Genomic DNA, 18,524 nt, shown 5'->3' with positions numbered 1-18,524 from the left:
CCAGGAAATCTTTAACGTTTTACATAAATATATTGACTTGGCCATCGCATGAAAACACGTGTAAATTAAATTATTTAGTGCGATGGCCAAGTCAATAATTTATGTAAAACGTTAAAGATTTCCTGGCCTGGACTTGGTATTACATGGATCTCACAACTTTTTACCGTAGAACAACTGAGTTGCGAGACTTGGGTTTTTTGACAAGTATTGTTTTTGATGGTCACTTTGACCGTAACATATACAGGGTGACTGGAACTGAACCCGCCATAACTAATACGCGTATAGAGGAGGTCATTTGCTAATTATTGAACCTTACTTTCTATGACTAAAGTTTTATAGTTTAGGAGATAAGACAATTTTTATACTTGTTTCAAATTTTCCCGAAATTTGACCTAAAAACTGCTTAAATTTTTTTTCTCGCATGATTTTAACCGATTTTTTTATTTGATACTAATATCGAATAAACCTTTAGTCAAATAAAGTAAATTTCAGATCTAGATAATGATTCAATAACTAGTTACGAGCCGCCAAAGTTCAACAAAAGTACAAACCACGATAAAAAATTCAAATTCGATTTCGATTTAAGAAAAAACTAATGGTGATAATGGATTGCCAATGATCTTAAAAATATCTCTACCTTCTCTTCTTTTTAATGACATATCACACGTAGTAATTAGATATTGAAATTTATTAAAAATTCAAAGTTTATGGAAGACAATGGAGTAATTTACGAAAATTATCCATACAAAGTTTCTTCAAACAACTCATATTTTCTGCTATACTCCTTTTCATAACTATTTTCGTGTTTTTTTAAAATGAATTTAAAAATAATAATCACATTATAAAGAAAAAAAAATTAAAAAAATTCAAAATCAACTTTGTATGGATAATTTTTGTATTATTACTCCATTTTCTTCCATAAACTTTGAATTTTTGATAAATTTCAATATCCAATTACAACGTGTGATATATCATTGGAAAGAAGAGAAGCTGGAGATATTTTTAAGATTATTGGCAATCCATTATCACCATTAATTTTTGTTTCAATCGAATTTGAAGTAGAATTTTTTATCGTGGTTTGTACTTTTGTTGAACTTTGGCGGCTCGTAACTAGCTATTCAATCATTATCTGGATCTGAAATTTATTTTATTTGAATAAAGACATATTCGATATTAATATCAAATAAAAAAAAAACTGTTGAAATCACGCGAGAAAAAAAAAATTGAAGCACTTTTTAGGTCAAATTTCGGAAAAATCTGAAAAAAGTATAAAAATTGACATATCTCCTAAACTATAAAACTTTAGCCATAGAAAGTAAGGTTCAATAATTAGCAAATGACCTCCTCTATACGCCTATTAGCTATGGCGGGTTCAGTTCCAGTCACCCTGTATATAGACAATAATATGTACGATCAAAATCCGTTTAGTATTTTTTTCGTGAAAGAGAACCAACGTCCATATATCTTCACTCCAGTTTCACTTAATAACTCAAATAAAGTTGACTCACTAAAATTAAAACTGTTTGGTTTTTCGTTTGTCCAAATTGCTCTAAGTCATAATCAGAAAACAAACATTCAGTTCATTAAAATAATTGTTAGTGCTTTGTGTGTGCATAGTTACATACTCGTATCAAATCGATTAATTAGTTACGAAAATTAAAACGCCGTTTATTATACCTAATGAATGAAACTGTGGTGATGGATGGCACATAGCAATAGGCTTTAAATATAGAAACTATTTCGTTGAATAAATATTGTAAATATTGTGCTGAAAAGACTTAAATCCTTTAGAAAATTTAATGGTAGATTTATTGAAATTCATATTTGTATTTTGTACACAAACAGCACATCAATATAAACACGGCATAGTGTGTACTAGCTTTTGCCCGCCTTCACTCACGTGAAATTTAGTTTGTCACAGATCGTCATTAATTATAGCCTTAAGTTATTCTGATTTATAAACAATAATACCGTAAAGTTACATCAAAATACGTTCAGTAGTTTTTGCGTGAAAGAGTAACAAACATGTTGATATCCAGACATCCATACAAACTTTCGCATATTAGTACGATAGTAAGATGTTATAATGGGTGCTATTTGCAAAAACATGTAATCTGATGCTATATCAACTGCACATTATGTTTCTTATGCTGTCTCATCGTTACACGAAGACTTTGCTATCTTCTCTACTGCTCATTTTTAAAATAGCAACTCTATCTGGAACTAGTATGTCAGGATAGTAATTTATTTAAACGATGGTATGTTCTTGAATGATATGTCTTCCGTATTTAATCCTAAGTACCTGCGTATCTAGACAATAATTACTCCGTTTATCAAGAAAATGCAAATACACACATCCTGACGTAATTGGCTTCAGGATATTATAGAATTCAACTATTTTAAGATGTTTAAAGTAAAAATGGGCTAATGATTACACTCTACAAATAATACTCAAACTTTAGAGTGTAGAAATGGTTTCTATTTGGGAAATACCATAAGAGAAATTAAAATGAAGCATAGTTAATCCACTCTTGAATCTTCAGCTTTTTCATTTTAAAATACAGTCATCCCGAATGCTTTCAAAATACAGACATAGCACTGGTTTATCAACTCGGAAAGGGATCGTAACCGTATCAAATCAAGGAAGTCAGTTGATATTATTTGTATGAAACTCCATACTGCAACGCACACTTATTCGCACCGTAACGTAAACGCCTCGCCTCGCGGTTGACAGCGCGCGAAAAGTTATGACAGCTCGCGAAAGGCGATAGGGCTATATTTCACCGGGACACCATGGCGGCGCAACCAGTCGCCGGCTACCAACAAAATGTATACAGCTCTATAGAGAGTTACTCACCTGGTGTCCGTTTGGTTGCGCAAAGCTGCATACATTTTGTTGGTAGCGGCGACTGGTTGCGCCGCCATGGTGTCCCGGTGAAATATAGCCTATACGGTGTTAATCCCTTTCCGAGTTGATAAGTTAGCTATGACCTTTACTCTTTAAGTTACCACAAGACGTTTTAGTTCCATTTTTTGTTACCTTTACCAGCAAGTGTAGTTTTAAATGGACTTGTCATGTTAAGCCACATCACATTGTATAAGATAACTTCTCAAAACATTGTAACATTAATTTACTGTCAACAATCCATACTGTGCAAAGCTACATAAAATAAATTATTAGCTACAATCCATTCATTGTCAGAACCACTTTTGGGTCCTGTACGTTCGTCCATTGCTGGACAAAGGCCTCCCCCGAGGATTTCCTCATTAACCGGTCTTGAATTCTGTACTTTATATGTTGTTTTTTTGCAGGACAACATACAATATTTGGTCAACGTGTACTTTGACGTTGGTTTTTGTTACAGGACCGCGAGGTGGCCCGCCGAATCCACACAGACTCGGACCTGCCATTCTTCGAAGTGTTCATCGACACACCACTAGAGGTCTGCGAACAGAGGGACACCAAGGGTCTCTACAAGAAAGCGAGGGAAGGACAGATTAAAGTAAGTGCCTTCTATTACACTGGCCCCGTATTACCCTCAGGACCAACTTGACCTTCACTGGTTGGGTTTTTATTGGCTGTAAAGCTGTAGATCCTGGCTACACAGGAGTTGCAGTGGTGGGAATAAGAGGTAGGTATAGTCCCGTGGCCCGTATTAAATGGTAGATAGCACGTCAGGGTCAAAACTGTGGGGTTTTATGGAGTTGTAATAGAAGCGAATTCGCAAAAAAATGGGTAGTATGATGTGCTGTCATCGGTACTAGAATACCTCCTCATTGTCTCAGCTGAGAAATGTCCTTTGCTTGACAAAGGCTTCTCCGAAAGATTTAGTCGACTATTAGTCCTGTACTGCCTTATTCAGGTACAGCAGCGTCAAATAGTTCGCGACACCCAAAGTAGCCAATAAGATCGCAACACGTCTTTGTTACATTGGAATAAGGTTGTTTTTGGCCACTTTGGGTGTTACTTGACGCTGACTTTAACTGTGGTTGATCTAAATATTGTAATTCCTGAATTTTTGCTCGAGATCGAACCGTGTATGTTATGTAACATTATCTTAGCATATTTATCTTTACTTATCCAAGACTTTTTGGATAATATGAACGTTTAAAGCAAACTGCAGATGGCGACAGCTGATTTCCACAGCTATCGCTATCAAGAAATTATATCAGATTAGTTTTCGTCTGCGGCATTGTTTGTATTATTCAAATTCTCCTTTCTCTTCCGCATAGGTTTCGCAGAAGTACAATAAATAAATTCTTTGAATTAACTTCAGCCGACACTCCATTCGTTTATTTAAACGAATGATTTTCAATTAACAAATAAATATTCTAAATTAGGCTTAATGTTCTTAAATACTTCTTAATGTTAGGAGTCAATTAACTTTGTGATAAATTAGTTAAATTGTGTTAATTACTAATGAGGTTGCGTAATAAGAAAATCCATTTATTTTAAAACATCTACTTAAGATATGCGCTTACGCAGATTCAATGAGGTAAAACGACAAAGGTATTGCTTTAATTAGAAAAATGTACGATCACATAAAACCCATTATGCGATTTTTATTCTTTGTCATGGTTTAGTTATGGTATTTTGTTAGGAAAAGGCACTGATTTATTTATTAACTACGCAGTATTTTAATAAAAATGTATTTTTTCCTAGCAAAATGATTTTTTTCCCCGGACACATTTTTCTTTTACTGTGTAGGTTGTAACACTCAAGCATATTCCTTATAAAATTGTGTTATTTTTTATGGTACTCAGTTACATACGTTTTATACTTTGATATTTACACACGCACAAACACTTCAGGCTGTCAATTTGTACGTTTATCTGCCAAAATTAATGTCCCATCTATCGAAAAATCAATATACTTAGATATGGAATTATGACATAAGCTGGAGCTTTAGGCTGAAAACAAGGCCATGCCCACATCATACTGGCCGACTGCTAAAGGCTCGTATCAGGACACTTGAGCGAAAGACACTTGGGTGAAGACTCATGCACGAAGACACATGCACGAAAAGCCTTTGTGCCCACGGCCATTTCCGCGAAAAGACACTAGCGCGTATGGAGGCAAGTGTACCAGAACTCTAAAGGCCATCCTAGACTGCATCTTACTTAACACCAGGTGCGATTTCGGTCAAATACCTGCCTTGTCATGCATAAAAAATGTTTTATTGTTTGTTATAGGGTTTCACGGGCATCACACAAGAGTATGAAAGGCCCGAAGCGCCCGAGCTCATCATCCAGACGGTGGGCCGCTCCATCGAGGAGTCCACCATGGAGGTCATCAAATTACTCGAGTCACAGGTAAATTACGTCACGTTTGACATGCGACTGACATTGGTATAGATAGTTTCATCAACGAAGACGCGTCCCACCATTCTTCCGCTAATGTTTGAGTGTTATCGGTACACGCTAAATCATCTATGAGCCTTTGGTACTAACTACAGTTTGGACCCACACTACAAATATGACGCTCGGATTGCTCGGCAAACTCCCCGCACCCCGCGCTTCCCTCGACCAAAAATTCGTGGGGCGCGTCTTCGTGGATGAAACGAACTATACACAAATCTTCGTAATCGATTCATATCGCGAATCGCATATATTATTCGCTTTTATTATTTGAATAATACATTTTTCGTTGATTCAGAAAATAGTCCTATTTTGAGTTATAATAACACTATTGTATGTATTGTCATTTCCAACAAAAAATCTCAAGTAATAGTGTTTGCAACTCAAAGTCAAAGTATGTAGGTTAATTTAATTTTATAATTAATTAATTAAAGACAAGTATTTACTGCTTATATTTGGTGTTAACACAGCTGTGTTATAACGATCGGTTTCGCATTGTATGACAAAAGTCAATATTAAGATGTTATTTAATAGTAACTGTCTGCCATTTGTTCCTTACTATTTTGTACTGCAGTGAATACGAATATTTTATTCGCACTCTTCTCGCGTTCTCTTCAGATGACAGTTTAATATCTTCTGGGACAGACTTGACATTCACTGGTTGAATTTTTATTGGCGGTCAAGCTGTAGATCCTGTAGATTGCTACACAGGGATTACACAGATGGGATGGACAAATGTCCCGTACCTTAGTCATTTATAGTTCGTGTCATCCACGAAGACGCGCCCCACCATTCTTCCGCTAATGTTTGAGTGTTATCGGTACACGCTAAATTATTCATGAGTGCACACGCACACTACAATAATGAGGCTCGGATTGCTCGGATCAAACTTCCCGAACCCCACGCTTCCCTCAACCAAACATTGGTGGGACGCGTCTTCGTGGATGAAACGAACTATATTTATGATAACTGTCCTGTGAATTATTCAATATGACTGACATGAATATAATTTTCTTCCTCAGAGCATTATTCCTCGGTTTGAGAACAGCACAGTGACAGTGGAAGAACTGTTCATATATGGGAACAGGCTGACCAGTGCGATCGAAGAGGCCACCAGGCTACCGCAAATCGAGATCACCACCTTGGATCTACAATGGGTGCAGGTATGATATGTATTTACAACCCTTCGAGATAACTGCGCACCTTGCGGCCGTGACGTCACATCGACGCTTTGGTACGGACAGGGCGATCGCGGGGAGGTGTGCGGTTAAGTGGGAAGGAGTCTCTATTCAGCGAGGTACGCAGTTAGCTCGATCAAGTCGTATGTTTAATATGGATGTATTGAGACTTTGAGTGAGTTTAATTAGCTTATTATCAGTATCAAAATACTTTATCAATCGGCTGATGTGAAAGAGCAATATAAAACGATCATGATTTATTGTATTGCGGGAGAAAATTGATACGCATTGCATTGGGTTTTTCATTGATATTACTTAACTGATCAAACTATTAAAATACGTGACGTTATTATTATGTTGCGTGCATGCATATGTTTTCTGATTGGTTGAAAAACCTATTCAGGTAAACTGAATAAAATCTGGCCAAATTTTTTAAAAATTTTACGGTTTTTGTTGTGGATACAAAGTAAAGTACACAGCCCCGGTTTATGAATAGAGAATTACGGCTTGAACGCTCATCTTCAACTCAAGGATGAATATTGAATTTTATATGAAAAGTTAATATTAGATAAGATTATCTTACACGTGCTTATGGATTTTGAATTATGTCTGTCTGAAGTGCCGTTATTGTTATTAGGGCTCGCGCGCATGGGTGACTTTTGTCGCTGTGACTTTTTTTGTCACCTCCATACATCTATAATGCAGGTGTCAAAACAGTTTCTATCACTGTCACGTCGCTACGTGCACGCACCTCCATACATCTCCATGGACTTGGTATCAGTGACGAAAGAGTAAAGTCAGACGTGAGCGCGAGCCCTTACTCCCTTAGCCTTCATCTAAAAGAATGCCAATGTCAAAATAAAGTGGGTTTTTCATTCAAATTGTTTTTTATCTGTCAATACTATCACATTATATCTGATAACCATGACAGTTTAAGGTCAATGCATTATTTTATTGCATAGTAAATTATTCAATTGTTTTTCCTGACAGATTGTCGGTATCTACAAAACAGTTGGTTTTGTTATATCATCGTGAGAACATGATCTGATAGCTTTATCTAGGAATTATTTTATTGTACTTATTATGTATTTATTGTACCTATTTATTTGCTTTTCCAGGTGTTATCAGAGGGATGGGCGTACCCGCTCAAAGGTTTCATGAGAGAGCACGAGTATTTGCAAGTGAGTTATCATCAGTCTTAAAAATAAGATAATCGGATAAGATTAGTCGAGTGTTTTCAAACTTTTAAACGGAGATTACCGCGTTGATATCTGAGTATCTGGGTATTTGGGTAACAATGGATAGTGTTATAGTATTGTACTGTGGATAAGATAAATAATTATTATGTGCTTACATTTGCACGTACGCCTAACTCCTAAGAAGATGAAGACGAAATTCAACAATAAATCGGTCACCAATTGCCATCAGTAAAATGCTGGATGGAAAGCTTTTTTATGAACAGAATTATCAAGACGCTTTTACTATGAAGTGCTTATTGCTAAGAACTCACGGCGCGATTTTCACCCGCGCCCGCGGCGGTTGTGTAATTGCGGTTTTATTTCAAAACTCACGGGAGCGGTTATTTGCGCGGTTATTCTCATTACGCGATTCTTAAAGAACTCATTACGCGATTTTCACCCGCGGGCGAAAATCTCTCAGGCTGCGGTTACCGCGGCCCGCGCGATTCTACTAGTCGCCCGCCGGTACCGTAGTAGGACCCGCATACAACCGCGCCCGCTGCGGGCGAAAACCGCGTCGCGAGTTGTGCATTAGTTTTTACATATAAGTATCTGCATTCTACAGAAGCTGCGGGCCCGCAAACGCGGGTGAAAATCGCGCTATGGGTTCTTAGCCTATAATTGACATTTTTGTTTTCCGAAGTTAATTGACCGATTGATTGTCTACTGATGAAATAATATAGCAAAGAAACAAAACTGAAAAAAAAACACAATTTAAAAGCATAATTGTTATGTGTTTATTCACTTCATTGTGTTGTGTTGAATAGTGTCCAGCCAAACCAAAGTTGGCAAAATCATGATTTGTTGTTTTTTTGCCTATCGCAAATAAATGGCAAATATGGTTTGTTTTTGCCCATCGCAAATAAAATTACCTAATTTGTTTCAGGCTCTCCACTCTAACTGCCTGACCCTCCCAGACGGTTCCCTCGTCAACCAATCAGTGCCAGTGGTCCTCCCAGTGACCTCAGAGGTCAAGGAGCGCTTAACAGGCGCGTCAGCTGTCTCTCTCGTGCACGGAGGGAAGGTCGTAGCCGTGTTGAGGGCACCAGAGTTCTACCCGCATAGGAAGGTGGAACGATGCTCCAGACAGTTCGGGATTTACCACACTGGGCACCCTTATATCAAGGTACGTAAGGGTTATATTGCAATGGCTAGATCAGTCTTTCCCAAAGTGGGCGATAACGCCCCCTTGTGGGCGCTGCAGGCTTAAAGGGGGGCGGCAAGAGAACCAAAAAAAAAAAAAATCGGGACGTTGTGTAGAGGCCTGGGAGTCGTCCATCTACTAGGAGGACTCTTAGACACCGACTGAGCTCGACTCTTGACTACAAAAATGGGGGGCGCTAAAAAATTATTTATTCTCAAAGTGGGCAGTAGACTTAATAAGTTTGGGAACCGCTGGGCTAGATGTTAGAAATCCGTAGCTGTGTTGAGGGCGTCAGAGTTCTACCCGCACAGGAAGTTGGAACGATGCTCGAGACAGTTCGGGATTTACCACACTGGACACCCTTATATCAAGGATCGTTCGTTTCAGACAAATGACGTCCACAGTTCAAAGATTACCATAACCGTTCTGCGCTGCCCGCATCCAGGTACTTCCCGCGACCTTCACCAGATCATCGGTCTACCTAGTGGGGGGCCTGCCCACACTACGTCGTAATCGTCACTCGAGAACTTTTCTGCCTCAGCGGCCATCAGCAATTTTGCGGGCTATATTGGTCACTTTGTTAAGTTGATAAAAGCAGTAGCACTCGTGCACCGAGTTTTATTCTTCTAGACAACAACAAAACCCGTCATTCAGCCACAAGTAAATTAAAAATTACCGTCTATACCTCAAAACAATGTCTATTATTTCCAGATGATCGAAGAATCCGGCGACTGGCTGGTAGGCGGCAACTTGGAAGTGTTCGAGCGCGTCCGCTGGAACGACGGGCTGGACGCGTACCGGCTCACGCCGAACGAACTGCGGCAGAAGTTCAAGGAACTTGGGGCTGACGCCGTGTTCGCCTTCCAAGTGAGTAGCTATGAGGGGACAGATGGAGACAGCAAGGTTCTGGAGTGAAGGCCATATACCGGCAAGCGCAGCGTAGGACGTTTGCCTCAAGGTGGACAGATGACGTCATAAAGGTAGCAGGTAGGCACTGAATGCAGGCTCCTACTAACCGGCCATTTGGAAATCTTTGGGGGAAGCCATGTTCAACAGTGGATATCCTGTGGCTGAAATGATGATGATGATGAGATGGAGGTAGGCCAGTCAGATGATGGAGGACTCAAGCGACTGGCTAGTTAGAAGTCTTCGAACGCATCCGCTGGAACGACGGGCTGGACTCGTACCAGCTCATGCCCAACGAGCTGCGCTGTGTCCGCCTTCCAAGTGAGTAGCTTTGAATTTCCAGAGCATTTCTCCGTGGTCCTGTAGTTAAGGGACTGTCCCCACTGCTGCATTTGCCGTGTAGAAGATCTACGCGACTGTCTAGTAGGCAACACTCAGGAAGTCTGAATGTATATGCTGGAACGACGGGCTGGATTCGTACCGGCTCACGCCGAACGAACTGCGGCAGAAGTTCAAGGAACTGGGCGCTGACGCTGTGTTCGCCTTCCAAGTGAGTAGCGTCTGAATTTACAAAAGTCGGAGACCTTTTACTTTACGGTTGATGAGCTGATTCCCCTGCCATCTCACATTGCGAAAGTTCCGCAATTTTGTTGATTAAGAGAAAATTTAACGCGCTTGCGTGTTTTTATAGTAACCTTACCACGGCGCGTAACGATACTAGGTACTCGTATTTTGTTTTAAATAAAATTACATTTTATCTTTCTCTTTCTTTCCTATCCGCCACCCCTAACTTTGTGCTTGACATTTCCTCTCCTCATTAACCCTAGTCTTTGTCTTGAAGATACGGGACTATTTCTCACTCGCCACTGCACCTCCTGTGAAGCCAGGATCTAAACTTGACCGCTGATCAAACCTAACCTCTTGCAGTGAAAACGAAATGAACTGGTTATAAGGTTTATTTTTTTATTCCAGCTAAGGAATCCCATCCACAACGGTCACGCTTTGCTGATGCAAGACACACACCGCCAACTGGTCGAACGAGGATTCAAGAAACCCGTATTGCTGTTGCACCCTCTTGGTGAGTATGGTTTTGGTAAAGACCTGTTTTACGACTATTTTCATGAATAGGCAAAACAAGTAGAAAGTTTTAAGATGGCAATGTGGTTCCACACGAAAAGTTTTATGCAGATGGCAACATCCAGGGCGCAATGTAAATGTCAAACTTTTTTTATTATATACTATTTTTTATTGGTAGATTATGGCTTCGTGCTGTGCATACCGTGCTATTTTAGCCAAATAGCCAGTGCCAAGTAAAATTATGTCAACTATTAAAACCGTCGGTATTCGATAAGTCCTATTTTATTGTTGTCTTTTTCTTTTCTTTCATATAGCTTGTCGTCGCGACATGTTGCGAAGTCGTGACGTCAGCTAATATATGATATGACACTCGCGCGCGTTTTGTGGCCGCGTCTGTCGCCGCGATTTCTCGCCCAGTATGCGCTGTCGATAAATGTTTCCTCACTTTCCCCACCTCAAAAATGTAACAGTAGTGCCCGTTTTCACCATCAATCCCTAATTTTTAAGTGACGCCTATAGTAACACATAATAGGAATTTTATTTTCATAGGGGTTACTTAAAAATTAGGGATTGAAAAAAACCGGCATAATCCTAACAAAATCATTTGTTCCCAGGCGGCTGGACCAAGGACGACGACGTGCCGCTAGAAGTCCGCATCAGCCAGCACAAGGCCGTGCTCGCGGAGAACGTTTTGGACCCGCGCGCCACTATGCTCGCCATCTTCCCCTCGCCTATGATGTATGCCGGGCCCACTGAGGTAATATCCGTTTACTTTAAAGGCTTTAAAGGCAGACCAAACGCGGGGCAGTAGCAGCGCAGTTTGAATGCGGGCCCGCGCAAGTTGTAATACAAGAAACTCTTTGAAGTGTGTCACACCAAATATGAACGCGGGCCCGCGCTCCAACCGCGCCGCACTGCAACTGCCGAACGACAAAGCAGGCGGCGCGGGAGCGGGACAGAAGCGGCGCGAACGCGGGCCCGCGCTGTTGTATTACTATGGCGGCCATATTAGCATGACACACCGGACGCAGGGCGGTAGCAGCGCGTTGAAAGCGGTTCTCGAATATTTAAATTTTTGACAACCGCCCGCGTTGCAACTGCTTTGAAACTGCGCTGCTTTCAGTGTGCCTCAGCCGCGCTGCAACTGACCCGCACTGCTTCTGACCCTCGTTTGGTCTGTGGAAGCCTTAAGAGACTGATGTATCTCATTTGATGGAAAGTGATGATCAGGCCGAAGGTGGAAGCGAGCTTCACCCGGAACCCCCAACCACAGAGGAACTGACTATTTTACCTTTAACTGCTGCATGCTGGAACGCATGCTCTTGACATTGTTGTTATGGCTATAGTCTGGTCGAAAAAAAATCCCATCAAGTCACCGTTACTCATTAGGACATTTTTTTACTTCCCACTCACTACTCTCTCACTCACCTTCGTGTAATATAACAGTGTTACTCGTTTCGGTGCGAGTTATTGGTACAAGCGGCTGTACTGTTTTGTCTGTAATACGGATTTAGATATTTTTATTGGATGTTATTTCATATCTTTTTAACCCCTTGTCCCCAGGTGCAATGGCACGCCAAATGCCGCATGAACGCGGGCGCCAACCACTACATAGTGGGCCGCGACCCCGCCGGCCTGCCGCACCCCGGCGCGCCCGGGGACCTCTACGACCCGCGCCACGGGGCCATGGTGCTCAAGATGGCGCCCGGCCTGAACGAGCTTGAGGTCAGTGCGCTTTTCACCGCAGGAAAATTATGCCCGTTTTCACCATCAATCCGTAATCTTTAAGTGACCCTTACAAAATTCATACTATGTGTTACCATAGGGGTCACTTAAAACTTAGAGATTGATGGTGAAAACGGGCATTAGTCTGCCGTCCCAATACGCAAAAGACTGGGGCAGTAAGGGATCTAGAAATAGACCTGTGGGAAGGGAGGAAGGGATTGTAGCTATTAAGTAGCGCATCCCGTCGCCGCCGAAGATCTCTACGACCCGCGCCACGGGGCCATGGTGCTCAAGATGGCGCCCGGCCTGAACGAGCTTGAGGTCAGTGCTTTAACTTTTATCACAGCTGTGAATGTCAACGTCTGTTTTTCCGTTGCTCAAAACCCGCGCTACAGGGAGTGCTCGAGTGGCGCCCGGGTTGAACGAACAAATGAGGTGAGTATAGGCTGTGTTTCATTACAGGAAAATGCTTTGTTGAAGGCAAACGTCTGCCTTTTCGCTGCTTGAAACGCACGCAACGGACTCTTGGTGCATTTAATGTCAACATCATTCTTGCTACGCAAAACACTAAAGCTTAAACTCGCGCCACGGGACTATGGCACTCAAGATGGATGGTACCTGGGTTAAATTACTTCTTTTGAGTGTCAGATGTCAGTGCCATTCGCGCTGCGCTAAACACTGGGACGGCAAGCGGGCTAGTAGTGGTTTTTCGGGATTGTTACTACATAGAGGCGTTCCCGCCGGCCTGCCGCACCCCGGCGCGCCCGGGGACCTCTACGACCCGCGCCACGGGGCCATGGTGCTCAAGATGGCGCCCGGCCTGAACGAGCTTGAGGTCAGTAACCTTTTCACCGCAGGAAAATTAGTCTGTCGTCCCAATACGTAAAAGACTGGCGTGGTAAGGGGTCTAGAAATAGACCTGTGGGAAGGGATTGTAAAGTCTGGTCCGTGAGCACGTAGAATTTTGTCCAATGACCCCAAGCTACTCGTCCTTATCGCTCGCGCATAATTATGTTGCTATCGCGCTCGCACACTCACTGCGGGTGCCAGTCGCAGTCGCGACAGCAATATAATTACGCGCGAGCGATAAGTATGGGTAGCTAGGGGTCATTGGACAAAATTCTACGTGCTCACGGATCGAGCTTTAGCTATTACGTAGTGGGGCGTATCCCGCCGGCCTGCCGCACCCCGGCGCGCCCGGGGACCTCTACGACCCGCGCCACGGGGCCATGGTGCTCAAGATGGCGCCCGGCCTGAACGAGCTTGAGGTCAGTGAGCTTTTCACCGCAGGAAAATTATGCCCGTTTTCACCATCAATTACTAATTTTTAAGTGACCCCTATGCAAACAAAATGCCTATTATGTGTTACCATAGGAGTCATTTAAAAATAGGGATTGATGGTGAAAACGGGCATTAGTCTGCCGTCCTAATACGCAAAATACTGGGGCAGTAAGGGGTCTAGAAATAGACTTGTGGGAATAAGGGATTGTAGGTATTACGTAGTGGGGCGTTTCCCACCGGCCTGCCGCATCCCGCCGCGCCCGGGGACCTCTACGACCCGCGCCACGGGGCCATGGTGCTCAAGATGGCGCCCGGCCTGAACGAGCTTGTGGTCAGTGACCTTCTCACCGCAGGAAAATTATGCCCGTTTTCACCATCAATTACTTATTTTTAAGTGACCCCTATGCAAACAAAATGCCTATTATGTGTTACCATAGGAGTCATTTAAAAATAGGGATTGATGGTGAAAACGGGCATTAGTCTGCCGTCCCAATACGCAAAATAATGGCGTGGAAAGGGGTCTAGAAATAGACCTGTGAGAAGGGATTGTAGCTATTACGTAGTGGGGCGTTTCCCGCCGGCCTGCCGCTTCCCGTCGCGGCCGGAGATCTCTACGACCCGCGTGACGGTTCCATTTGCTCAAAATGGCGCCCGGCCTGAACGAGCTTGTGGTCAGTGACCTTTTTACCGCAGGAAAATTATGCCCGTTTTCACCATCAATTACTAATTTTTAAGTGACCCCTATGACAACAAAATTAATACTATGTGTTACCATAGGAGTCATTTATAAATAGGGATTGATGGTGAAAACGGGCATTAGTCTGCCGTCCCAATACGCAAAAGACAGGGGCGCTAAGGGGTCTAGAAATAGACCTGTGGGAAGGGATTGTAACTATTACGTAGTGGGGCGTTTCCCGCCGGCCTGCCGCATCCCGTCGCTCTCTACGACCCGCGTCACGGTGCCATTTGCTCAAAATGGCGTCCGGGTTGAAAGAGCTTGAGGTCAGAGAAGTTTTTATTAATGCTTTGAAGGTCTATATCTGCTTTTCCGGTGTGCAAATGACCGAGGCAGTTAGTCGAACCGTCTACAATGAGTTCAGTAAGTTTATAGGTCGCGCAAAGAGAGTAGAGACTATTAACGTAAGCAAAGATTTGTATCTGTATACGTTGTCTGCACTGCCATCTTGCATAGTCGGATTGACAAGTGCTTTGTGTCTCGCTTGCAGACATTTCACAAGAGCATGGTAGCTAGTGTATTGGATATTTGAACTTGAATGTCTCATGTGTCGATTGTGTTGTGTATTCAATCAAATATTACAGAGTGAGTGTATGTTAGCTTCAACCACCTATAGCGTGAATGCAACGCTGACATAAAATAATAAAAAACCTGATTCAAAATCATAATTTATTGAATTGACAAATATACATCGATACACATTTTATATTTCAGATTACATAAGTACTTATCCTACTTACAGTAATATTTGGTTTATAAAAACAAAATTGCGGAGTCATGTAAATGTCTTTTCCTACTTAAACATACAAAAATAGAGGAATATAATAATTACCTTATCTAGTATTGGTAATATAGCTATTTATGGTTCGATTGTTGTGGGGCTGTCAAGCTGTTCACCTAAAAGGAGTATGTAGCAGTGTTGGCAAAAAGTTAATCTGATTAATGATTAAAAATTAATGATTAAAATCATAATCAAATTTTTTTGATTATGATTAGTTAATCATTAATCAAAAATTTTGATTAAGATTAATTAATCATAATCATTAATCGTTAATTTGATTATTTGATTAACTATCTACTATTTTCATAAGAAAAGGGTTGGGAGTGTATGAAAAGGTTCCCGCGACTTATAAAATATCTAGCAAAGGGGGGATCTGGAGTTGTACTGTCGTTTTCCCAAAAAACTGCGTCAATTTTCACTACTCAAAACACTTATCGCACTAGTTTTGTTTCTCACAATTCCTTCTATTCTTCCGGTATCCTCCAGCAAAATTAGGTCAGGATAGAAGTTAAGCGGGCTGGCTGACGATAGGGGAGAAGTCCCCCCCCCTCCCAAGGTAGGCGCAAGCGTGGGCAATTCAACGGAAAGGTGGGGTTGCTAAACTAGGACGTTTTGTGTGTTAGGGAGGTGCAGGGAGAGTTCGTAACAGAAGTTTCGGGGGGAGGCCCACGCGTGGGCAATTCAATAGAAGGGTGGGGTTGCTAAGCTAGGAGTTTTTGCGTGTTGGGGAGGTGCAGGAGAGTTCGTAACAGAAGTTTCGGGGGGAGGCCCACGCGTGGGCAATTCAATAGAAGGGTGGGGTTGCTAAGCTAGGAGGTTTTGCGTGTTGGGGAGGTGCAGGAGAGTTCGTACCAGAAGTTTCGGGGGGAGGGCCACGCGTGGGCAATTCAATAGAAGGGTGGGGTTGCTAAGCTAGGAAGTTTTGCGTGTTGGGGAGGTGCAGAGACTTCGTACCAGAAGTTTCGGGGAGAAGCCCACGCGTGGGCAATTCAATAGAAAGGTGGGGTTGCTAAACTAGGAGGTTTTGCGTGTTGGGGAGGTGCAGGAGAGTTCGTAACAGAAGTTTCGGGGGGAGGCCCACGCGTGGGCAATTCAATAGAAGGGTGGGGTTGCTAAGCTAGGAGGTTTTGCGTGTTGGGGAGGTGCAGGAGAGTTCGTAACAGAAGTTTCGGGGGGAGGCCCACGCGTGGGCAATTCAATAGAAGGGTGGGGTTGCTAAGCTAGGAGGTTTTGCGTGTTGGGGAGGTGCAGGAGAGTTCGTACCAGAAGTTTCGGGGGGAGGGCCACGCGTGGGCAATTCAATAGAAGGGTGGGGTTGCTAAGCTAGGAGGTTTTGCGTGTTGGGGAGGTGCAGGAGAGTTCGTAACAGAAGTTTCGGGGGGAGGCCCACGCGTGGGCAATTCAATAGAAGGGTGGGGTTGCTAAGCTAGGAGGTTTTGCGTGTTGGGGAGGTGCAGGAGACTTCGTACCAGAAGTTTCAGGGGAGGCTAGGGGTGGGGGGCAGGTGGTGGGAGTGTGGGCTTGCAAGTAAGTGCTGGAACGGTAGGGGAAGTGGACTGATATCCTCCTACGGGAGGTCGGAAGACTGCACCGGAAGTTTCAGCGAGGGAAGGGGGCGGGGGGCAGTCTAGGTTACCTTATATTTATCTAGGTATGACCTGTCATAGAATTGTAGCCTAAAACCAAACATCTAATATTAGAATTCAATGTTTTAACATTGTTTTCGATAGAACATTTAAGAAGTTAATCAAGTTAATCAAATTAATGATTATTGATTAATGATTAACAAATTAATCATGATTATGATTACTTTTTTAATCATGATTATTTTAATCAGGATTAATTTAATCATGATTAAAATTAATCAAATTAATTAATTGATTAAAAAATTAATTGATTAGTGCCAACACTGGTATGTAGATACGTTTATTACTTTGAACCTGAACCTTATGCACATCGTATTTAATTTTAGGCTTTTTTTTCCTCGATGTAGAGTACAGTATGTTACTCTGTGCTTTGTATCTTAGCTTACACAAATTCTTATTGTGTAGGAGGATACAAATTGTATTTTTTCTCATAAATTACCATCTATTTATAGTCTTTTTCACGTAAGATGATTCGTATGAATAAATAAATAAATATCCTTAGACATTTTACACTGCGCTTCTAGTCCCAAACTAAGCAAAGCTTGTATTATGGGTACTAGACAACGGATATAAACATACTTAAATACTTTTTTTTTGTAAATACATACTTATCATACATAGAAAACACCCAGTCCAATACAAACAAATATGTTCATGCACACAAATGTTTGTACTGTGCGGGAATCGAACCCGCTACCTCCGGAATAGTAGTCCATTTCGAACCACTACACCAAACGGCCGACAAGACAACGGATGCCGTTTCGAGTTTGAAAGTTATAGAGATGTCACATAACTAAACCATAGCGATTTATCTATCGATTTTTTCTAAGAGTTAGTAAAACCTACCTACTTTTAGAGAAATATTTTGTATAGGTGTCATTTAACAAAAAACATGTTTTTTTTAATTACAAATATTTTTGTAACAATTTTTTATTGATAATATTCAAACTCCATGGACTTCGTGTTCAAAAAAAACGATTCCTAAAAAGTACTGGTTCTATTTCTTTAAATTAAAATCTATTACCTAGTTACTTTATTTTCAATGCGTTTATTAAAGTCAACAATCGAAAAATATAGTTGATTTTTGTGATGTTTTTAATAACTAAGTATTCACTGCAATCGATTAATGAACCGTGGAAATAATCGATTTTGTTATACAACAAATACCCCAGCACTAAATCTATTCCGTTTCACACATTGCGTACATTAAATAAAAAATATTTTTACATCGTATTTAATTAAAATATAATCAATAGACTCAGATTTTACTATTTACTTAAAGACATGTAGTTAGTTTTTTTTATTACATTGCTAATAAAATACAAATATTTTTTCAAAAATATTCTGCATAATGTAGTATATATGGATAACCTTGAAGTGTCATACGGATCATCTTAGGTGAAAAAGACTATAGTGAAGAATAACGTCATATTTACTATTAGTTTTTTTTTTAC

General features: G+C 41.4%; 1 protein-coding gene across 1 annotated transcript in view; it reads left to right on the top strand.

Annotated features, from left to right (window-relative positions):
- Nucleotides 1-18,524, top strand: part of LOC135071208 (bifunctional 3'-phosphoadenosine 5'-phosphosulfate synthase) — a 31,980-nt gene that overhangs the window by 11,309 nt on the left and 2,147 nt on the right. The window contains exons 4-12 of the mRNA XM_063964984.1: nt 3,366-3,503; nt 5,194-5,313; nt 6,381-6,521; nt 7,655-7,717; nt 8,661-8,900; nt 9,630-9,785; nt 10,797-10,902; nt 11,516-11,658; nt 12,465-12,626. Coding sequence (XP_063821054.1) covers nt 3,366-3,503; nt 5,194-5,313; nt 6,381-6,521; nt 7,655-7,717; nt 8,661-8,900; nt 9,630-9,785; nt 10,797-10,902; nt 11,516-11,658; nt 12,465-12,626 — 1,269 coding nt within the window. The remainder of the gene's footprint in view (nt 1-3,365; nt 3,504-5,193; nt 5,314-6,380; nt 6,522-7,654; nt 7,718-8,660; nt 8,901-9,629; nt 9,786-10,796; nt 10,903-11,515; nt 11,659-12,464; nt 12,627-18,524) is intronic.

The sequence above is a fragment of the Ostrinia nubilalis genome, chromosome 4 (genome assembly GCF_963855985.1).
Source record: "Ostrinia nubilalis chromosome 4, ilOstNubi1.1, whole genome shotgun sequence".
NCBI lineage: Eukaryota > Metazoa > Arthropoda > Insecta > Lepidoptera > Crambidae > Ostrinia > Ostrinia nubilalis.
The sequence above is the reverse complement of the archived record's forward strand: the minus strand, read 5'-3'. Positions and strand labels throughout refer to the sequence as shown.